The sequence below is a fragment of the Anoplopoma fimbria genome, chromosome 5 (genome assembly GCF_027596085.1).
Source record: "Anoplopoma fimbria isolate UVic2021 breed Golden Eagle Sablefish chromosome 5, Afim_UVic_2022, whole genome shotgun sequence".
Lineage (NCBI taxonomy): Eukaryota > Metazoa > Chordata > Actinopteri > Perciformes > Anoplopomatidae > Anoplopoma > Anoplopoma fimbria.
In genome coordinates, this window is record NC_072453.1 from 9377643 (window position 1) to 9400947 (window position 23305).

Below are 23305 nucleotides of genomic sequence, written 5' to 3' on the forward strand. Positions count from 1 at the left end.
TATTTTGCACTCAACCTGCAGCTGTAATAACGGATCAATCACATGATCCAGCAGGGTTTAAGAGGTTAAAAGAGACTCTGCAGGGAAACTGCTGCATTGCTGTCTTTTAGTTTGAAAAATCAAAGTTCACAGCGTGACTAAACACAAAGATCTACACAGTTAGTTTTCCCCCATGCTATAAATATGATAGATGTTATTATAAACAACGTAAAAAATTTGAACACGTTTTCTATAATTAAGGGCTGCAACTAACAATTATTTTCATTATAAATTAATATGCTGATTATTTCCTTAATTGTTAGGTCACTAGACCAAGGAAATATCTTTAAAAAATTACATTAATGATTAAGCAACTATCAAAATTATTAAAAGTTTCTTCAAATTTTTCTGTAAATGAAATAATAATCTACAAAAATCCCAGCTCTAATATAATTCTTACCAATTATTCAATCAGATCCTCCAGCTGAGTTCAAATCACGACGGCATGAAATGCCATCACCGGTATTTATTATTATTATTTAAATATTTAAAGAAAAACTTAATGCTGACCACAAAAAAAGTTTTTTTCTGTGCTGAGGTGAACGGTCCGTCCCGTCTTTGTCCAGATTTCTGTGTAACAACGTGCTGCTCTTCGTTTTTGTACTTAAGGGTTTCAGATCAAGGCTTGTACATACAGTAGTCATCAAAAACAACTTTATTAACAATAAGCCTGTCGCGCAGAGACAGTCGGGGGAGAGACAGTTTCCAGTATTACAGCTTTTGCCAGCATGCCCTTTGAGCACTGAAATACGAAGGCCTTTTTTTTACTCGAATAGGTGGAATGTATCGGTGATAGATGAAGTTCACCTCGTAGGTCTTGATGAAGGCGGACTGTGTGTGTTGTGGACATAGTTACAAGTAAAAGAGCGTGGTGGCGTATTTGATAAATAAAAGTGTGTTATGACCAATTTTGGGGAGGGAGGTTTGGGGCGTTTGATTCGACATTGTCCTGTGTGAAACTCAGCAGCATGCTTTTTAACCATGCCTATGAAATACGTCTCATCTTTGGTCCTATTTAAATGTGCTTGTATTTATTTTTTATAAGTGAATAGATTGACCTTTATAAAAGAAGAATAATTCAGTGGCAACCTCAAACCTTTTTTTAAGTCAAACTCTCCATCAACAGTTTGTTTGAAACAATCATGTTTGTTTCTTTTGTGTTACATTAAACCCCTTTTTATCTATAGCAAATATAAAAAGCACATCTGGCTCAGAACAGAGGCCGCTGTCAGGAAATCAATCAGCCAACATGATTGGAGAGAAGACTGCTTTAAAGGACTAGAATCTCTTGAAAAGTTCACGTGACTTTACACTGAAATCTTACTACAAGCAAAAAAAAAAAAGAAATCATGCTGAACAAGTTTGTTTTTACTCGTACAGTTTGTAGATTACACTGTGGTGCATGCAGCCATTGCGATCCAATCATCCTTTTTTTTTTGTTGCTTAAAGTAATGGGGGCCAAAATAAAAAAGGGAACACACAAGTGATCGAGGAATCTTTTACGATTTCTTTGTGTCAAACTGAAGTGACGCTGTGGACTCTTTAAAAGTTTGGAGTAAAGAGGAAAATGCCTTTTTCTTGGACACGCTATCTCCCGGTCACCAAGTGGAACACAGTGTAACGTAAGATAGAAATAAAAAATTAACCTCATCCGAATGTTGAAACTATTAAAAATGTTTTTTATATTACTTGGATTTTGTGTGCTTTTGTCGTAAATGTGGTGTGCAATGTTATTTAACTCAAACAGGTTTTACATTAAAAAAAAACATTTGGAAGAGAAAGAAGCATTCTGAACAACAACAAAAAAGAAACCTAGAAAAGTTCTTCAGTATTTTAAATGTTGGTATGAATCTGTTGCAGTGGTTTTATTCTTCAGTCACAGCCGAGGTGCTTTAGTGAAGGCCGAACACATTCTGCAGAGGAATAAAACACTTGATTACATTTTTGAATTGCGAGGTAAATCACAATCTCACAAGTGTCTGACAGTGACAGTGCTGAAATGCACCAGACACGCAGACCTCTGAGGAAAAAAATGGTGATTGTTCTGCTAAACATGTTGTGTGAAGATTTACTGGAGTATACAGAGAGAAGTGTAACAAGAGTCTACAGGCTGTACTGCAGGCACCGCAGTGCTAACAGATAAATGCTAATATTAGCATGCAAACATGCTGATGTTTAGCAGGTGTAATGTTCACCATGTTCACAGTCTTAGTTTAGAGTATCAACATGCTAACAGTCTGTAATTAGCACTCAACAAAAGTAAAGCTGAGGCCGATGGGAATGAGGTATTTCGTTGTAAACATAAATCCTATGAGGAGGATATGAATGTATGCACTACATTGTCGTGCCACTCAAAGCTTAAAATGTCAACCTGCTAGTAGCACTACAGGAAAAATGTAATTCATCCTATGGGGAACATTCATGGCTGTACAAAATTACATAACAAACCGTCACCACAATCCATCCAATAGTTGTTGAGATATTTCAGTTTTGACCACTTGAGCCATCACCATAGCAAAGTATAATGTAGGTTTAATAATAAGATTCCTCACCTTTGACCTTTTGTCCAAAACGTTAAACTGTAGTGAGGCAGCTGCTTCGTATGACTTGTCCTGTTAAGCGATCAGAGAATACAACAGAGCCGAGTGTGAATTAGTGTAGCTTTCCTTTCTTATGAATGACTTCATTCATCACAGAAATCAACACAATTATCAAAAAGTCACTAATATATTCGTAGGATTCATGTTGGATGGCTCAGCTGGAATGCTCTCTCAGTAAACATATTCATCGTACACCTCTTACCAGCATTAATAGTGATGTTTAACGGTGAGTTGTACATCTGCAGGTGTTGTTGTGGAGTCAGGAGCTCGTCTTGAGTCAAAAGCTTGTTGAGAACCGTCTGAGAGACGATCAGCTCCGGAGTCTCATCCAGCACTGACCCAGGAGCAGCCTTAGAGTGTACATTCAGATAAAAAAAACTTTATTTTGAGGTCATAAAAACAGAATAAACTGGTGATTTATATCTATAAAAGTAAACACACCTTCTTAGATATTTCAAGGTGTTCACCCAGTTTCTGCAGCGCTGACAGGACGCTGCATACCAGAGTCTCTGTGCTCTCCTCCTCTTCCTCGAGTCTGTTAGAGTTAACGGCCACGTGATCTGCATCGAGCACCTTCAGACAAAAACATCAAACACTCAGACAATACTCATGCTTACAGATTGTAATTCATAAGGGGGACAAATTAGATGGAAAACCCTGAATATAAATGCATGGAGAAACCAGATGATTTCTTCTGAAGGCTTGCGCTGGAAAAACATATTACTACGACACTTTAATTTGTTACCCAGCTGGCGTTTCCCTCTTAAGACCAGAAGATAAAAAACTACAGACCTTGTAGCTCCACTGTTGGAACAGCCTGCTTTGAGGATTATGTGCCATGAACACAACCTTGGAAGCTTCCAGGAAGGCACTGAAAAGGGATGTAGAAATAATGTGTTTCATTAAGGTTTCATAAACAGTATATAACAATAACAGGCTGAATGTGAGGGACGTTCAGACTTTTCTCTATTCTACCGTGACCTCATGAGGATGTATAGGGTCATATTTACACATGTAGAAAAACAGAAACAAAGCACGTTGGCAGTGGTAACCGTTGACCAGTGATTGAAATCAAACTTTCACCAATTATAATACAATAAAGAATTATATATAAATAGATAAACAAGTGAGCAACAATCAGCTAGATATATTCAGTAGCTATGGAACATTTGATAAAGTCTGCTACAGTGCTTGGATTAATGCTATAGTATTGTTTAATTAACCTATTTCAGGATTAATTAAACTGGGACAAACTAATATTGTTATTATTAATGCACATTGATAAGCACTATGCACTTCATTATATCCCTGCATTGTAACATAACACTGCATCATATACTGTATGTTATTCATCTTCAAAACAAAGAAAGCATCATTACCCGTCTGGATGTTGTTGCAGGTCTGTGAGGTCTTTCAAAACAGAAACCAGGACGTCCCTGGATGACTGGAAGAGAGCCACACAGACAGCCTTAAAGATATCACTCTTCACATCTTCATCATAGATAAACAGTTCAAACTTACTTCAATGACATGCAGCAGACAGGATGGATAAATCAACAGCAGGCCCGTCATGTTATCCAACATGTACTGTTTGCTGAGCTGGAAGTTGAGTTTTTCATAATGAGCTGTGAGGAAACAAACAACAGAACAGTTTGTTGCTGAGAAACTGAGAAACCGAGTTGTCAAAACATAGCTGCAGGCTTTTCTGGGGCTTTTATTGTGAACTTTGGGTTGTGGAATTCCTTGAGAAACAACCACAAAAAGCTCTTAAAAGGACGCCCTGCAGACTCACTAACATAAAGAGGTTTGAAAGCTATAAAAAAAACCACTCAAACAAAGGAAACAAGAGCTTTTAGCAGCTCTGATAGCAACTGCAGGACATTTTTGTGATTTTAAGAGTTGGAAAATTTATGTTTCTCTGCATATTCTACTGTATGGTTAGCAACTAGCGCAGATCTACACATTTATAACATCAATTACCATCCCCCTTTGTTTCCCCTGAAGGACAACTGGATTAAACCGGTATAATGGTGATTAGTCTATTGATTAGAATGAAGGGGATCCTGTCAAATGGAAAAAGCACTGCCTTATTTTAAAGCGCTGAGCTATTGTTCTGCGCTCTTTGTAGCTCTGAGGTAAATTGCTGGCTGACCTCCAAGTTCTGTCCTGTCAGCAAGATCGCAGGGGAGCCGAGCAATCACTATCAGCCGCTGTAGCACAATCCTCTGTGGACGAGGCGAAGAAGAAGAGTCTTACAGAAAGTACTACAGAGTGCTTTGTCACATATTACACACATACAGGTAGAAACATGCATGCACAAAGGGATGATAAGGCTATATTTCAATATACAATAAGTTCTTTGACATATTGTAAATTACATTTTCTTTATCGTAGATGTAAGAATTCAATAGTTAAACAATTATCTTCAACTACAACTATCATGTTGTCTGTAATTTTGAACAAACCGCATCCTCCTCGACATCCGTCCTCTGTGCCATAAGCTGGTGAAATAAACTAGTCCCAGTTTCCTCCTCTTTCTGATCTTCTGCTTTTATTTCCTCCATCTTTCTCAAGCACTGAGTGAGTGGAGCCTTAGCGAGCTGCCAGCCCTCAGTGTTTATAAAAGCTTATATCCTAGAAACCTAGAAACCTATTGTTCCCCAGATGCTATAAAACGAAGGCTGCTGCACTCTGGTGCAATTAACAGATATATGTATACACGGTGAACACGTGAGCCAATCACAGGCCTGAGCAGACTTGTATTCCAGGTAATGGAAGCCAATAGGAGGAGGTACGTATGGGGACGGAATTCAGATGATGAACTAGAGCTCGTCCTTTCACATGTTAAGAGAAGTGATTGGAGGGAAAATTAAACATTTCTGATTTGGTTTACTCTGAAACAATTATATGAAGACTTGATTTCAATGTCATCCGACCCTCATAGTATGTCAGCCTCTTCTACTACTTGCATGTTCACTTAAATTTAAGTTAGCCCTTAAATTTGATATTAAATCTATTCAAATGCTATGCTTCTAAAAAAAACTTCAGGGTCAAGAGGTGTTTATGAGTGTAAAATGCTGTTATGCCATAAAAAAAACTGACTTATATGATTTCTAAACACCCATATTGCAGCATCTTTGTTAACTAGGTTATAAACCAAAGCACTAAAACATGTAATATATATACAGTACCAGTCAAAAGTTTGGACACACCTTCTCATTCAACTACTTTGAAGAATCTAAAATATAAAACATATTCTGGTTTGTTGAGCATTTGTTTGTTTACCACATAATTCCATATGTGTTCCTTCATAGTTTGGATGTCTTCAATATTAATCTACAATGTAGAATAAAATAAAAATAAAAATAAAGAAAAAACATTGAATGAGAAGGTGTGTCCAAACTTTTGACTGGTACTGTATATAATATATGTAATACAACTATATAAATGTAAACAGAAAATAATAAATTGAGAAATGATTTAAAAAAAATGAATAAAAAAGTAGGCCTAAGTAATTTGTCAAATAAATATGTATATTTTAATATTGTTTCTATTTTTGTGCATATTTATTATTTTCACATTATCCTGCACATTTATTTGATAATTTAGCCCTTTATGTCTATACTTTTTCCTTTATTATTCAATTGATGTATAGTATTTTATGTATTTAACTATTTATTTGAATGGCAGCTATATTCCATATAGTTGTAACGTGGTATAAATGCACAAACCTCTCTCATGTCCCCGTGAAACACCTCAAACATGGTCACTGAGCGGCTCTCCTCCTCCTCAGAGTCTCTGTGTCCCAAAGAGAAGCTTCTGATCTTCTGTGAGGCCATGGCTGAAGACTGTATGCAGGGAGGGGGGGGTTCCTCACTGTCAGCTGTGGGTTACCTGGCAACACGTCAACATAAGAAGGTCCAGACTGGTGTGACGTCACTGCACCTTTTCAAGTAAAAAAAACAAACAAACAAAAAAAAAGGTATTAAAAACCCCAAGATGCTCGTGGTCAATAACAAAATTATTAGGAATTTAAATGTAAAAATTACTTTGACTTTTTACCCTCAAAATGTTCCCTTTTTTTTGTTTTAGTAATTTAATAAATAATAAATAATAATGTATTTTTTACTGGCTTAAATTCAAAAGTATATTCTTTATTTTACATCTCAGAATTTGTACTTGATATGCAAAACATGTTTTGTTTTAACCTCATATTTTAGATCTACAATTGACTTAATTATTAACTCATTAATTTGGTCTAGACTTTCTCATAACTTCACTCATAAGTTTGACTAATAATATTATAATTTTTTCTTTGGTAGTTTAAGTTTTGGCTTTTTATATAATAAGTTTGACCTACTGTTTATTATCTCATCATTTTGACTTACAACTTAAAAATCTAGATTTCTGTATTTAAAAACTTAATTTAATTAAATAAATTATTGGATACAGTGGATTCATTACGTAATGTTTTTTTTACGTTTTTATCTCATAACTTTGACTTATCATCATCATCATTTGGTCTTGGTTTATCATAAAATAAGATAAAATAATCCTTTATTAGTCCCGCAGCGGGGAAATTTGCATAATTTGGATAATAATTTGGAATTACTATCCTATAACATATAATTATGACTTTTGGAAGTTAAATTATTTACTTTTATCTTATAGTCCGGGACTAATAATTTGTCTTTTTGACGAATAACATTGACTTACAACATTTTGAGTTACTCTGTCATAATACAATATACTCTACTATAGACTATACCATGATTACTTTTAAAAAAATGTGACTTACTTTTCTTTTTTTTCTTTTACTTGTCAGAAATGGGCTTCCATACAGCTGCTCCACAAAATAATTGAAAATACAAAATATACATTTGTTATTCCCCTGAATCATCTAAATAAACTCTGCTGTGGTCGATGACCAGCAGGTGGTGCTATTTTAACAACAACAATGTTATTGCGCGTTGTCATGCGCAGTGTGTGTGCAGCAGTGAGGCTCTTGAACACAACAGAGCAGGTGAATACATGGGAAATCCACCCTAAAACATGATTGTTCTATCTGTTGTATTTAACGATTTTTACTGTTACTATCCACATTAGTTTCTCTCAATCTAGAAAAAAAAATATCACAGATGAATATTTGACACTTTTATTAAACCTGAACCACACACAGCAGAGGATAAAATATTCATATTTAGGGTGTACTCTCCTTTGAGAGGAACCAGCAGAGATCATCAGAGGAGACGCTCGGCCTCAGCAGCTCACACCTACGGGCAAAATGGACTGACAAGCATCACTGTTTGGGGCGATGTTCAGGTAATAAATGCATTCTAATATCTTGCATTTTATCTTTATTTGCAACCTAGTAAAGATACAAAATACTAGAACCACCATTGACCTTGCAAACTGGTCGTCTGCACGGTTTTCTTTGCACACCCAGCTTTGACATGATGTTGGTGTAATTTCTGTTCCTGTTATATGACATAATTCAATGCATATATAAGCATGTCTAAAATAGTAAGATTTTATAATGGAGTTTGGTGAAACAAATTAAAGAGCTTCCTTAATTTACACCTGTTCTTAATCTTAATTATATAATAGAATATATTAATTTCATTATATAAAGGCATAGGCCAATATATAGATCATGCAGTTTAAATGAAGGAAAAATTGGCTTTATGACTATATAATTGTTTTTCTTTTTAATTAAATAAAGCTAAGCTAACAAATGGCCTGTGTTACATTTCCCTCTGCTGTAATGACATTTGAGTTTCCCTCTAGGGCTGCTTATTGAATATAAACTGAAACTGAATAATTCAGTGGAATCACAGAATTAGATTTTTTTTACAATATACAGTAGAAGTCAGTGACTGTAATAAACTGTTTATGGTTGTTAGGGATTGTGTGGTGACTTGGCTGTTAAATTCAGTTTGTATTGCCTTTCCTGTAAAGTGTTTTTATTGAATGTCAAGTGGACACACGTGCTTTTTAAACGTGATGCTAGAGGTCAGCATTATTTACTGTGACATTAAAGTCAACCATTGTGTCCTTCTCCGTCTCTATATTATCTTCCTCTGACCATAACTTTAAACCTCATTCAACATTCTTATTAAGGTATATTTTGTTTCTTCAACACACAAATTCAAGTGGATTTTAGTGCGGTCTGCTTTTCTACTTCAATGTCTGTATTGTTTTTATGAAATATGGAAATTTGCCTCTAACATTTCTTCCCATAAGATGCCTTGGTGCTTATTTTAGATGTCCAAGTTTTGTGTGTAAACAAACTTCCACTGACTGGAAACACCAACAATTGAAAGTAAACTGCTTTCAAAGACGGGACAAAAAGTTTTTGTCCTCAGCAAACATTTTGTCCAACTTAGTTTGAGTCATGAGCTTCTTTTTGTACGTGTAGCCTTTTTAAGTTTTCCCAAAAATTTTGTATTTTCTCAGTTAGGTTTTGGTTGTGTTCCCATCTGCTCCTGCTCACAACTAGTTTGGTGTTCAGGGGTTTCATTCTTGTTTTCACTCCAGTTATGAGTCAGTGTGATGATAAATGAGGCTCCTTCACATATAGATACCTCCGGGAACTGTTTTGTTTTATAATCTGTATGATGATGCACTTATTTAAAATGAAGCTTGTGTGATGCATTTTTAACCAAGTTACAGATTTGTGTGGTATAATGTCTCTTATTTTATGACTATAAAAGTTGTAGCTTTTTTTAATTGATTTTATGAAAGGCCGTTAATCAAATGGAAATTGCTGTTTTGTTCAAAATCTGTAATAATATGCGGTTCCTCCTCGGGGTTTCTGGGAGTCTGCATGGAGCGCTCTGATGGTTAATTCCCAGCTGTGGTTTAAATCATTGATTTCTATAGTCTCTGTTTTTTATTTTTTTATGGACTACGATTTCAGGCTATAAGAGATATGAAGAAGTTTGTTTCAGTTTCAGAACTTGTCTCATGATGAACTTTTATCTCATTGTAATCACTCCTGTTTTCTTCTTCCCTCTCTCTCCAGATTTGGTTGACATGGAAACGGATATGATACCAAAATTCTCCTCAAAAGACGAGGAAATTGACTTCTGGAAGGCTCTTTCTCTCAAGTACAAGGAAAGGTACGTAAACTGGCCCACAGAGAGGATATTTCTCTTTTTCTTCTTGGTTTAAGTTGTGACATTTTTAATTTAAACTCATTGGTGTGGTTCTATATTTTTGGACATAAACCATCAATGTCAAATTGTAGTAAAAGCCAAACTATACTGTATATTTGTGGCGATTTAATCATCACGTTTTCAGTAGGAAGCAATCAGGGAGAGGAACTTTGAAACAAAGGAACATGAAAAAAGCAACAGCTAATCTCGGCCGATAATGTTGTTGTTTTTACATTTTTTCTATATAAACATGAAGCTTAAACAAAAGGAGTTTAATGAGCAAGAACAAAAAAACAACTTGACCAATCAGATTCGACTGTGTATATTCTTAGTCGGGGACACCTATGGTTTTTATATTATTATTATTATTATTATTAAGAAAAAGAAAAACAGGTGTGAGGGACAGAATATGATGTTCATAAGTGTATACAATTGTGGAGTGGAGCTTTTGAGTTTTAAACACATAATTTCTTGTTTCTCATTATTGAAAATGTATGTGTGTATTCCCAGTACAATGCATGAATACATTACTGACGAAAACAAATCTTTTTACTATCAGAAAATATCTGATGTTGTCTTTGTCCTCGTAAACAATACTGCGAAAAAAGTATGTAGACACACCTGTTTATGATCTGGGTTAGTCCCCTTAGTTCAACAGTTCAACAATAGTGATTTTGCAGCTTTGTGGCGACCGTTTGTCTTCGTCTCTGTCACATTTCAACATGACAATACCGCATACACAAAGCCAGCAACATAAAGAAATGTTTTTTTACCAGTTTGATAACATAAGACAAGAACTTTATTGATCCCACATCAGGGGGAAATTCATTTATTACAGCAACAAAGCAACGGATAAAAGTGATCGCGTGATCAATAAAAAAAACAAGGTAGGATAAAAAAACTGGAGCTACATTTGAATCACAGATTGTTCCACTCAGATCAAAAGCTCTGATAAATAACACCGCAGTCTCTTTGTGTCCGTGGGAAACGACCTCAGGAATGTTTGATCTGCTATCTTGTGTTTGTTTCGGTCACCCATTCTTTCTCTTTCAATCAAAAGCCGGCGTTGAAATATCCAGTGACAGTTTCTTTTACATGTGGGACGAGCAGTGAAAGCTCCAGTGGGAACGTCTTCCCTTTATTTCCCAAAGCGACGGCTTCATGTTTCACATTTAACATAAAATACTTTCTCTTTGTCCTCACATCTATGAATGGTTATATAATAACACATGCTCTTACTCAACATCTTAATGATATTAAGGCTGCTAAAATTAAATTTCCTGCTCCCAAGATGGAATCTTATCTCACAACACGTCACCTGATTTAGTTTGAAATCGCTTTGATTAAGGAAACAAAGTCAGGCCTACACCCGGTTATGTAAGAGTCTGTAGACAATGAGCTTCCTTCAAAGTCACGGCTTTGAAGGCGTGTGTGTGTGTGTGTGAGAGACATATATTATGTGTGTTTTATTCTCATGATCTATCGTTGATATTAGAATTAATCTCGTTTTATTGAGGAAAAGTTCATTTTTTTAACGTTGGAAACAGAAGTTGACCTCCTCAAAGCCCAGCTGATAGCTGTGCTGGAGCTTTTGATTGTTATGTTTGATCAGCTTTAACAATATTTCCCCCTTCTTTTATAAGTCTGTAAGGAACTTTTAACTGGTTCTGAATCAGTCTCAGTTTAATCCCGATCCTCAATAGACCTCCATCAGTAAACGAGACCATCAGAGAGAAGATTGTCTGTTTCTATATAGTTATTTTTAATCCGGCTTCAGTCCTCGACACCGACACCACGCTGCTGGAGACCCAGGCCGTATTGCTAGACCCGCTAGAGGGAAGGGGGGCACGGAAGAACCAGAACCAGGACTGAGCGGGGCAGACTGTCAGACCCTGCTGCAGTAAAATTAGATTTTTTCTAAAGGGACTCTGGTGATTGAAGACACTACCACTTTTGTCCACAGGGACCGCCAAAATCAACACAAAATAAAAGATCCTTGCAGTAGCTTTAACTGCATTAAATATGTTTTCGTTTTGTAAACCAAAAGAACCCCATAGAACTATAACTGATTAAAAGCCTTGAACATTTACTCTTCTACTTCTTGCTGAGGATTCCCTCACACTAACTATTCTGATGCACTGGAGCCTCTTGATTGAAGAGTCATAACTGTGAAGAGGAAGCACCAGTCTGCAAATTAGTCGCAGCCAAACCTTTTCCAAAGTAGAAGCGGTTCAAAGCGAGGGCCGAGCTTTTCCACAGTGGGCTGATTACAGGCGTTTTGTAAATGGATTTTCTGGCTCCGTGCCACCTCCAGCACTTCCCCTCTCATCATGGTTTCCATTTTTAGACAGCTGGCTCTGTGCGTCCGTCCAAGTGTGATCACCCATGACCATATCCACTGACTCTTACATAAGCAGCACTTTGTGGTAAAGCTGTGCAGTGATCACATGTCCTGTGTGGATGAATGAAATGTCAGAGAGCAGACAAACTGAATGCACAAGAATGTTGGTCTGTCAGTTTTTGTTTGTTGTTGTTGTTGTTGTTGTTGTTGGATGTAGAGTAAGTCAAGTTAGTTTTATTAATGTAACCTAATATCACAATACAATCTGTACAAAATACAACATCCTATGTCGTTGGACCCTTGCAGCTGATAAGAATAAAACCCTTAAGGGGTGGGAAAAAATGGAAGAAACCTCGGACAGCTGTGCAATAGAATAGTGTGTACAGAAAAGACCAACATAGTAAAATTACGACATAGACAAAATGATACAATGATAGAACATCATTGGTACCCATCTACTGAGTATCAAGGTTATTGGTGACAAGAGGTGCCTGCAAAGAGCCCAAAAGACATTAAAAGACAAAACCCACCCAGCTAAAGCCTGTTCAACCTGCTGCTGTTTCAAAAGAGATACAGAAGTATCAGCTGTCGTACCAGACATCAGAACAGCTTTTTTCCTCAGGCTTCCACATATAATGTATTTTTTTGTGATTTGTTATGTAGCAAAATGGGACTTCAATCTGCATTTCGTTGTACAGCCCTGTTGAAAAATAGCCTTGTATGCAGTTGGCTAAATTAAATAATGGAAAATACATAAAAAATGGCTCCAGGAGGAACAAAATGTAGCAAATACAAGAAACTGATGTAAAATGATGCCGAATACATTCAGGTCCAAAGATCCTAATGACTTCAGTGATCCGCTCACTTTTCATCTTTTACCACCAACATATCAAAATGTCCAACACTTGGTAAATCAAAAAGCAGAGAAGCCGAACTCAAGGCTTCTAAATTAGTCCACAAACCAATGGGTGATGTCATGGTGATTACGTCCATTTCTTAAACATAGTTTATGGCGGAAATGGACACCTGTTAATGGGATAATATTTAATATTTGTACTGTTTTCTTGAAATGTTTCTCCCTGTTAAGAACTTTGATTGTGATTAAAAATGTTGAATTAGATTTGTTGTCAGGAAACGTAAATAAAATTAGTTTAAAAAATGAATAACTATGGACAAAGATAGAAAGAGTATAACAAATCCTCTGAGGCACAGACTAGACCGCAGCATACTGTCGGTGATGTGAATATCAGGTCTGAGTTTTTGGAATATTATCTGGGTCAGATCTCCAGAGGCCTTTACGAGATGAAATAAAGATGCACATAAGTAAAACAGAGTGCATGCCGACCTCTTTCTGTCGTCTAACGGGTTCTCCTCTTCTGTTCGCCCTCAGCTGTCAGGAGGCCCGGGAGGAGCTGCTGGAGTTCCAGGAGGGGAGCAGGGAGCTGGAGGCCGAGCTGGAGGCTCAGCTGGGGCAGGCGGAGCACCGAATGAAGGACCTGCAGTCTGAGAACGGCAGACTGAAGAACGAGGTCGACACGCTGAAGGTAACGGCAGGAGTTTGAGTTATGAAAATGATCTGTGTCTCTGCAACAATAGACTCATGATGAAGAAGAAATGCTGATGAAGACATTGCAGTAATAAATGACTGACAGTATATCTAGTCATTGTTTCTTATTTATGTATCTTACTTAAGAATATCTGCTATTATGAGAGAAAATATCAGTTTTATGTGTTGATATTTTAAACAACTGTCAGTTATTGCCAATTTAAGTTTGACTTATTTATATTTATATGTGTACATGGATAAATATGTGTTTCAGAGCAAGAAGAATTCATGAGTGGGGAATTATCTGATTATGCTAACTGACACTAAGCACAATGTTTTGAAATTTGTGGTACATTGTGTTATTTTTATGTAATGTAATTTAAAATATTTGCTTTCTTGCCGTGAGTTTAATGAGATATGTGTGCGTTAAATATGACGATGCAGCAGGTTAGCTTAGCTTAGCACAAAAACTTGACATAGGGGGCCAGCATATATTCCTAAAAAGGTAAGAAAATCTACCTACCAACACCTCTAAAGCGCATTAATTAACACATTAAACACATTTGTTTAATCTAAACAAAACTCAAGTGTAAAAACAACTGACAGTTTTATTTGGTTGTTTATGTGGCGCCTTTTAGCTTAATCATTTAATCAAAATGTAAAAAGATAACTAATAAGAATATGCAGTTCCAGCCTTAATTTAATAGCCGTTTTGTCGTCTCCAGAAATCTTTTCACTATTTTCTTTTTAAATATTTTGTGCAGCAACAAATGTTTTCCTGTCATCTGTCATCTTGTGACCTCTCACATTTATCTCCAGGTTAGAAACCATTAATCAAAGTATTAACAGTGGAGTTAATTCACTCTGGTTTAATCAGTTGATAAATAAATACTCAAAAACACAATAAAAACTTCACTGTAATTTAAGCTCTGAAACAAGTCGTACAACATGTCTCCATATTTACCCTTGAAATGAATATTTGATGCTTTTTTTTTTCTCATATCACCACTTGTCCTTAGGTTCGGTCTCTTGGGTGAAGACGTGATGTCTCGCTGTAACAGCTGCTGCTCCCCTGGATGCAGTTCTTTTATTTATTTTTTTAATTTGACCTGCAGCTTTTCCTCTCTGGTTTCATGTCAGAGGTCACAGGAATATTGAAATCAATGCGCACGACAAAATAAAAGCTGATAAGTTTTCTTCCATGAATCCACGCGCAATCTAAATGTAAATCTCACCTCAGGAAGCTGCTGATGTGACTCTCTTTTCTTATTTCAACTCTGTCCTACGCCGGCTTCATACTGACGCAGCTGATCCGTGTGACTCTCATACATTATGCATCAGGTTGTGTCTTTCGGTCTGATTCTCGCTCCATAATTACAGAGAGGCGTGAGGCTCATTTATGCCTCTGTGTTTCCAGCAGGGATGAGATGTTTGTGCCAAAGGGTCTGTCGGGTTTTAGGTTTCACACATCAGGTGGAGTCTTCTGCTTTGTTTGTGTGAGAAAACACAATAGTGTTAGTTTTTGCAGGAATATTGCACTGTTTGCTTTTTGGAAATATGTTTTGGGGATTTTTATGATATAACACTGTCTTCAGTAAAACAACACATTTTCATGAAAGGATGACTATTAAGAAAAGTCAACCAGTGAGATGCTAAAAAGGTAAAAATACCTGATCCCTTCACCACTCTATTGTAGACAGTTTGAAGTAAAAATCTACGGTGGCTTTGGGGTGAAAATAGTAACAGAATGTCAAACAACACAACAGCATTACAGAAAAACAACTAGATTTAAAAAACGAATCATGAAATCTGAAAAAACAGCACAATTTCATAAAACACAGAATCACAGATAACAAACCAGGAAACAGAATATTTTAGAAAGCATTACCATTTAAGAGAAAAAAAAAACATTTCACAGAATAAATGAATAAATAAAAAAACACAACAACAAAATCTTAAAAAATTCAATATTTTAGGAAACACAAGAACATTTTAGAAAATAAAACAAAATATTTTAGAAGATATTTCAGAAAAATCAACAACATTTCTAGGGCTGCACATTCTTAGTTGATTAGTTGACTAATTGGCCGTTATTGCTCTTAATCTTAAATCAATATATCGTTTTTTTATGCTCTTGCATGCTGAATGATTTATTCTTAGAAATTTAAGAGCACAAATCTGGTAACCACAAGATTTAAAGTTGTGCTTCTGTGTGATTATTTCCGGTAAAACTCTGATTAGTCGATTAAAGAACTTCTTTTGGTTGAGGACAGCCGCAGACATTTCACAAAATAAAGCAACAAATATTGAAACACAATACAAGACTGGAGAAAATAATGTTTTGAACGCGGTCTCGTTTCTGAATTGTTAACATGTTCTTTGTGTTTTTCACCTTTTTTTCACCGTTAAATATTTCACCGTCACATTAAAGGTATGAGACTCAGAGTTAAAACGGGGCTGTGTGGCTCCGGTTGAGTCAGACGCCTCACTAACAGCAGATGTAGGTCAGACATTCAGTCGGGCCCGGCGGTACTTATTGAGCTGATTGTCTGGGAACTGGTGGATATTTAGGTCACACTTCTAACGGAGGGGAAAATGAGGGGAGCGATGAAAGATAGATGATAACATGTAGGTGGTGTGCGTTGGGAGCTGTTGAATCAAGTCCTGACATGAAGCTCTGGTGTCCTAGATTAAACACATGTGATCAATAACGTGCTGTCTCTCTTCATGTCGTCTTCCTCCTCCTCCTCCTCCTCCTCCTCCTCCTCCTCCTCCTCCTCCTCCTCCTCTTCCTCAGGAGAGGTTTGAGCATCAGTACGCTCAGAGCTACAAGCAGATCTCCATGCTGGAGGACGACCTCGGGCAAACACGCAGCATCAAGGAGCAGCTCCACAAATACGTCAGAGAGCTGGAGCAGTCCAACGACGACCTGGAGAGAACCAAGAGGTCTGAATGGGCTCGCCAAAATAAAATACCAACATCACTTTTCATTCCTTTCCTTTTTATAGTTTCTCCACTAAGAGTTTGATGTCACTTAGTAGCATGTGATCATTTGTCGCAAAATAAATATTTATTTATTTATTTATTTATTATAAGGATAATTCAGGACAGAAAATATGTATTTACTAATTTATTCAAAAAGGCTTTGCTATATTTAAATAAAATGCAACCAAAGCAATGTATATACAGGAGTTCCAGTGTGCAGTTCATCTCCCTCGTTAGGCTTTTAACTTATAAAACACATTATAAAATTTAGAAAAACATAGACAGACAACTACTATACAACATTAATTGATAACACAATGACTGAAAACAACAATTCAGAACAACAAGAAAATAAGAAGTTATGTTTGCTACATAAAAGCAATTTTTCATGCCTCACTAAATAAAGTTTTTAGTTTTTTTTATTATAAGGATAATACAGGACAGACAATATTGTGACCAAATCAGATCCCTGTTTAATCTTTATGGACATGTTTAATTAGCAAATGGGTCAAATTCAGTTGATTGCTTTAACTGGATTAAAGTCAATGCTGCTGAAATTGATCCCTTATATGTACTTGAATAATCAGTAATGACTATATAGGACATGCAGGAGGAAGCCCCCCCCTCAGAGGATTTTTAATTAATGAGATTTCAGTCTGAATGTTGCTTCCTCTTTGACTCTTTCTCTCTCTCAGGGCGACCATCGTGTCTCTGGAGACCTTCGAGCAGCGTCTGAACCAGGCAATCGAGAGGAACGCCTTCCTGGAGAGCGAGCTGGACGAGAAGGAGTCTCTTCTGGAGTCTGTGCAAAGATTAAAGGATGAATCCAGAGGTGATTATTGACTAGATTTACTAATGCAGCTCGTTAGCATACAGCTACTGCAGCTTTCCCACAGATTCGTAGGAGTTTCTCTGGTTTTTAAGTCCTAAGATGATATCTGGGAAGAACTACAACACATTTTCTTCTAGACTTGCGGCAGGAGCTGGCCGTACGAGAGAGGCAGTCGGATGTGACCAGGATGTCGGCTCCAAGTTCGCCCACACAGGAGAACGAGAAGATGGACACTGCTGTTCAGGCCTCCCTCTCTCTCCCTGCAACCCCGCTGAGCAAAGGTCTGGACAACGCCTTTGCCAACCCAACAGGTAGCTGCAGCCTGTCTACCCTTGATTGCTTTTTTTTTTCTCCTCTTATAATGCAAGTAAATCATTCTTTGTTAAATTAAGTTTATTTTCATGCATTTTTCATGTATTTGTGTCTTGTGGTTACATAAGGAGCATTTCTGGTGCTCTCTGAGGGGGGAAATTCCTCTTAAATAGGAGGAAAAATATGTATTTGGAAGCATGAAAAACATGTTTAGGTGCACAAGAGGAGGGTTAAGAATAACAAGTATTTCATTGGGCAAATACTTTATAAAGCATGATCCAGTAGGAATCTGCACACTTGCCTTCCTCATTTGTATAATGTATTAGACCATATATATTTAAGGCTTTTCATTCATTTAGCAGCTATAATCAATATTCTTTCTAGTAACAATGGATCCCATATTGGAAGGTGAATATGGGAGTTACTGAACCTTTTACTAATAATGTAGTGTTTGTTTATCTGCAGAAAAAAGAAGCATAAATAAATAAAAATAATCAAATAAATAAATATAATTTTTCTTCTACAGGTCTATCAAATGGTTTCGGCAGCAACTCTCCGTTGACTCCTTCTGCCAGAATATCGGCCCTCAACATCGTCAGCGATCTACTCCGGAAAGTCGGGGTGAGTCACTTCCTGTTTCCAGGTTTCAGGTCTTTCTCTTTCTCTACTTCACAATCGTGATATGGAAAGTCCCCGTCTTTCCTCCACCTTTTTTGTTTACGTTTACGTCTCCACCACAGGCTCTGGAGTCGAAGCTCGCCGCTTGCAGGAACTTTGCCAAGGACCAGAAAGCCAGGAAGGCGTACGCTCTCGACAACAGCAACGCACTCAACGCAAACACGACCAACTACTCGCAATCGCTCCACACGTCATATTTTGACAAAGCGTGAGTGAAACCAAACATCCAGCTGCCTTTTTCCTACATATTTCATCTCTTAATAGGAAGTGAGGGATGATTGATGACAATCAATGTAATTCCAGTCTGATATGTTACAAGATGCCTCAGCCGTGTTATAACGGTAAAAGGTTTTGTGTCTGATGTGGTGGTCGACCGGAGGAGAATCTGAGACCTGTGTGCATTTCTTCTTCCCAGCAGGACAGAGATGGTCACATTCCCTACATTGATTCTGGGTAATCGTAGCTCCTCCTGTTACCTGAGTGTGTCCGGGGTCATTCATGCATGCTGCTGCTGATTACCCTATGCTGCTGTAATCCTGCAAATTTCCCCGCTGCGGGACTAATAAAGGATTATCTTATCTTATTATAACAAGCCTCCTAGAAATAACCATGACTGTGGGATAGATGGCGTCCAGGCCACTAACTGGCGTACTGGTGTTGATGGTGGTGGAATTTTCCTGCTTTCACTTTAACTCTAAGCTGACCTAATAGATCTTTTTTCCTACTAGTGTGTATTGTTTATGTTTTGGTCCTAAATCTAACCATTGATTATAATTAACAAAGTGCATTTTAAAACAATCTGAGGTTTTGATTAATTCCCTCTTAGAAATCTTTGCTACCTCGAGTGACGCTAAAAACGGCTCATAAACTTCCTAAAACAGATGCTCAATGTCATTTTTATCAAACGTCACTCAAACCGAAAGAAACAGTGCTTTTTGGGGGACTATTTTCTGCGGCGGAGTAATACACATTTGTGAGTATTTGTGGCAGCAGGACGGTGTTTGTGTGGGATTGAGTCAGAATAAATTACAGCAAGAATGAACAACAGTGAGGCTCATTGATGTGTTTTTAAATGGAGCTCTATTGAACAGAGGAAGGAGAACATAGAATATCACCAGACTTCCACTCGTGTTGACAGCTGTTACTTGTTGTGTGACTCTGGTGGTGTGACGGTGTTCAGTGTTTCGGCTGTGTGAGGCAGAGTCTGCATATTGAGATGCACAGACAATGAGGTCATTGTCCTTCTGCTGTCAGAGGAGGGCGCTTGTTATGTTCACCTTCAGGCAGTTGTTACTGTAATGGAAGAAGATGTAGTGAGAAAAGAGCTGAGTGTTGAATCTACGTACTTTTTGAGTACTGACCAAATTGTTTACGTATTCTTTTCATCAGTTATTTTCTTTTCTACCTTTTTAAGACTATATTTTATTCAAGCAAAACTCTTTATTTAACACTCATTAGCAGTTTTCCATATTTTTTTGCATCATAAAAATAAATGAAAATGTAAATCATCCTTGAACTAAGGTTCCATAAGAGTAACATGTTTTGTGTTGACACTTCCATGGAAAGTTTTCAAACTTTACCAGCCGTAGATTGAGAGTTTGTTATCTTTCACTCATACTGAACGGTTCTTTCCAGAGTCCTGACTCAAGTCCAAACCAAACAAAGACATACTGGTCATAGTTGGACTATTGCTCACAGAAGAAACCAGTTCAACCAGTCAGCTGCCCCAACTCTGCAACTTCCTTTCCGCTTTCTGCTTTGAATTTCTATTTTTAGCAGCAAACGCATAACTTTGTTTAAAATCACGTAATCTCTGTCGAGTAGCTGCAGCGTCCTCTTTGAATGAAATGATGATGAGGAGTTTATAATGAGGAGGAAGAGTTTATCTGACAATTTGAGCATTTTTTTTCCTCTATCTTCCAATCACTGTCTCTTAATATGGGAGTCAAAGTCTGCCAGGAAAAGAAAAAGGAAAGAAAATAGGTTAATTATTATATTGTATTATTTGTTCTTCATGTTCGAATATAAAATAGAAAAGCGTAGATCGACTTACCTTATAAGCATGTGTAATAACAAAAAAATCTTAATAATTTGGGCAATTCATATTAATGAAAGAGACGCACTTGTTAACCCAATTAAAAAAGATTTATAATTAAAGTTTATGTTCCCTTTTTGTTGAGTTGTTTGATCAATTTAAACTTTTTACTTGAGCTTGTAGTCTTATTATCGACCTTACAATTGTAGCTTAATTTTTTTTTATTAGTTTTGTGTAAAAATGTACCTCAGAATTTTCACCTATGATGCATATTACATTTTTTGACATTACTCACTTTTCCTGGCAGAAATGGGCTTCCATACTTATCAGCTATTTTCATAATTTCTGCTTTAAATCAAGTAGCTTTCTCTTTAATTGTATGGAGGTTTTGATCTTTAACCCGTCAGTGGTTGGTGATGCGTTTTTGTTTCGTAGAACTTCCTATTTAAATGTAACTCTGTTATTTTTTGCAGCAGGACCGTGAACGGACTGACAGCCATCACCGCTCCTCCTGCTGCCTCCTCTCACGGCTTAGTGCCGCTCGCTGTCTGACGGTAAACACATCACGCATCTAATAAGAAGGCCCAACACAATACTGTTAAACTCTATTGATGTACTGTTACCCCGGGCCCTCTCTGTTGTTCTGACCCGTTGGCACTGTATTTATGGGTCCCTGTCTGTATATTTCATGTGTTACTGTATCTGCTCACCGGCTTCTACAAAGATCTGCTCTCCACATATTTAAAGATTCCTCCAGGAGCTCACTCTGATTTGTCAAAAGTGTGCACCATATCATCTAAAAAGGGAAATATTATGCAATTAAAATCAGTTTTCTTTCAGTACTTTAACGAGCAATACAGTTAAGTGCACTCACATCCACTTGCTGAAACCATAAATGGAAAATAACCAGTTTAATGGGTTTGCACATGAGCAGATGTCCTGGATAAACGTGGCTTCCATCAATTATTGATGTTTTCAAAATGTCCGACTAGTTTGGCCTCAGAGGTTTAATGTTTTAAAACGTTTTCTCTGGGGGTTTTGGCTTTTTACTGTTAATCGTGACCCTCTGTTTTTATTTGAATGGTTTGGAAGCTGTTTTTAACAGAAGGAGTTTCTGTGTCTTCGTAGTGAATCAAACACACCATCTATCCTCTGAACTATGTGACATGATGTGTACAGTATTGGTCATATTGATCGTTATCTACAGACAGCCAGTGAAGTGGTGCTGTCGTCGTGTTCAGACCAGCATTCTTGTCTTCTGTAGTCAAAGTGTTTAATCTTGTTTTAAAAGCTTTGATTTAATATTTGACACTTTTCGCACAAGTGAAGCACTCCGACATCGTGTGTACTCTTTTTTTTCATTTATTTGCAATATTGCCTGTTTTGTTATATTTTGTGGGTTTTATTTATTTCAGGTTTCTTTTACGGCATGTTTTAATAAAATGTGTAATTAAACTCTAATCTGTTACATTTGTAATGTTTTCAATCTGTTCTTACAGTGGAGGTTATTTTCATTTAGAGCTGCAACTTTTCATTTAGAGCTCCAACTGTTTTGGTAATTTTCCTGTTTTTAAATCAAGCAAAAACATCATCTCTGGAGATTAAGGGAACATATTTAGCACAGATCAAATATATTGCATCACAGCTGACAATTCAGCAAACCCTAACTAGCAAGTCTGCCATCTGATTTGTACGCCCAATGGAAACACATAGAAACCAACAGGATGGAAAAAGGTGTGAAAATCGAAAACTCTACTTTGTGCGTTTGAAAATAGTCACAAAAAGAAAAAGTAAAGCATGTTTGATTTATAGTTAAGGAGCTAAAACTTCCAAAAACACCAGTGTGGCCCTTTAAGTTAAATTATCAACACTGCCCTCTGGTGGGCTAAAATGCAAGTACATGAAAAAAGGCAGCTGATTTTAGCAAATTGGTCATTTAATAATTATTTATGTCTCAAAACAGACACAAAATACAATATGACAGTGTCATTCATGCGTGTGAATTATCCAACATCTACAGATGCTCCATTATAGAAACACAGCGTTTGGCTTCTTGCACGACAGAAGTCTCCCATACAGATGTCTTCATACTGTGTACAGGAGGTTATATATTTGTAGTGTCCACATCCGTAGAGTCTGAAGAGAGTTGTGTAATACAGCAGGAGGTCAGTCACAGCTGCTCCCTCCTCTCTTTTTCTTGGCCACCTCTTCAAACTGCCTCATCCTCCTCTCCAAGACCTCCATCCTCTTGGCTTCGTTGCGTTCTCGCTCCTTAGCCCGGAGCTCCTCAACATCCTGAAAGAACCTGTGTCTGCAAGGAGGAGGAGGAGGAGGAGGAGGAGGCATTAAATTGATGAATGATGGACTAACGGCAATGGAAATCTTAGATCTCAGCTCAGATGTCTTCATGGATTTTATGCAGCTCTTTGTCATGTTTAATAGTCAGCTGAATATGTTGTTGTATGTTTCAGTTGGAAAGGAATCCTGTGAGAATAATGCAGGTACTGTGCAAAACAAATGAATTGTCCTGCAAGACTTCTTGAGAAAACAATAGTAAATTAAATATATGGTAATAAGTTGCAAGCCCGTTTTTTTGTTTGTGCTTCTGTTTCTTTATTACTAATGTATAGTGTATTTGGTGGCACTAACATAAAACCATAGTTCTAGTATTACATACAGTACCAGTCAAAAGTTTGGACACACCTTCTCATTCAACTACTTTGAAGAATCTAAAATATAAAACATATTCTGGTTTGTTGAGCATTTGTTTGTTTACCACA

At 37.0% G+C, this 23305-nt stretch overlaps 2 protein-coding genes across 5 annotated transcripts; one reads left to right on the plus strand and one right to left on the minus strand.

Annotated features, from left to right (window-relative positions):
- Positions 1-254: 254 nt before the first annotated feature.
- LOC129091797 (testis-expressed protein 47) lies at positions 255-6478 on the minus strand. Its single transcript, XM_054599491.1, has 9 exons — positions 6371-6478; positions 4792-4864; positions 4161-4264; positions 4019-4083; positions 3432-3510; positions 3081-3212; positions 2842-2989; positions 2592-2651; positions 255-1952 (listed from the first exon to the last, which is right to left on the minus strand). The coding sequence occupies exons 1-8, from the start codon at positions 6476-6478 to the stop codon at positions 2614-2616; spliced, it is 747 nt and encodes a 248-aa protein (XP_054455466.1). The 3' UTR covers positions 255-1952; positions 2592-2613.
- A 1411-nt stretch (positions 6479-7889) lies between these two features.
- Positions 7890-21173, plus strand: ndel1a (nudE neurodevelopment protein 1-like 1a). Of its 4 annotated transcripts, none has more exons than XM_054598823.1 (10): positions 7890-7961; positions 9664-9760; positions 13528-13681; positions 16481-16629; positions 17364-17500; positions 17638-17811; positions 18339-18433; positions 18553-18698; positions 18909-18943; positions 20999-21089. In XM_054598823.1, exons 2-10 carry the CDS (start codon positions 9675-9677, stop codon positions 21007-21009), a joined length of 987 nt encoding a protein of 328 aa, XP_054454798.1. In that variant the 5' UTR covers positions 7890-7961; positions 9664-9674; the 3' UTR covers positions 21010-21089. The 4 variants fall into 4 exon arrangements, with proteins under 4 accessions (XP_054454798.1, XP_054454799.1, XP_054454796.1 ...); XM_054598824.1 differs by having other exon boundaries at positions 21002-21089; XM_054598821.1 differs by lacking the exon at positions 18909-18943 and having other exon boundaries at positions 20999-21173.
- The last annotated feature ends 2132 nt before the right edge of the window (positions 21174-23305 follow it).

Bases quoted from the DNA above. Each gene is read 5' to 3' on its own strand.
- ndel1a (XM_054598821.1), top strand. From the start codon at position 9,675: ATGGAAACGGATATGATACCAAAATTCTCCTCAAAAGACGAGGAAATT. The intron at 13,682-16,480 runs GTAACGGCAGGA...CCTCTTCCTCAG, and splicing joins ACGAGGTCGACACGCTGAAG to GAGAGGTTTGAGCATCAGTA. The intron at 17,812-18,338 runs GTAGCTGCAGCC...TTTCTTCTACAG, and splicing joins CGCCTTTGCCAACCCAACAG to GTCTATCAAATGGTTTCGGC.
- LOC129091797 (XM_054599491.1), bottom strand. From the start codon at position 6,478: ATGGCCTCACAGAAGATCAGAAGCTTCTCTTTGGGACACAGAGACTCT. The intron at 4,265-4,791 runs GTCAGCCAGCAA...GTTTCCTCACAG, and splicing joins TGACAGGACAGAACTTGGAG to CTCATTATGAAAAACTCAAC. The intron at 3,213-3,431 runs GTCTGTAGTTTT...TTTTGTCTGAAG, and splicing joins TCCAACAGTGGAGCTACAAG to GTGCTCGATGCAGATCACGT.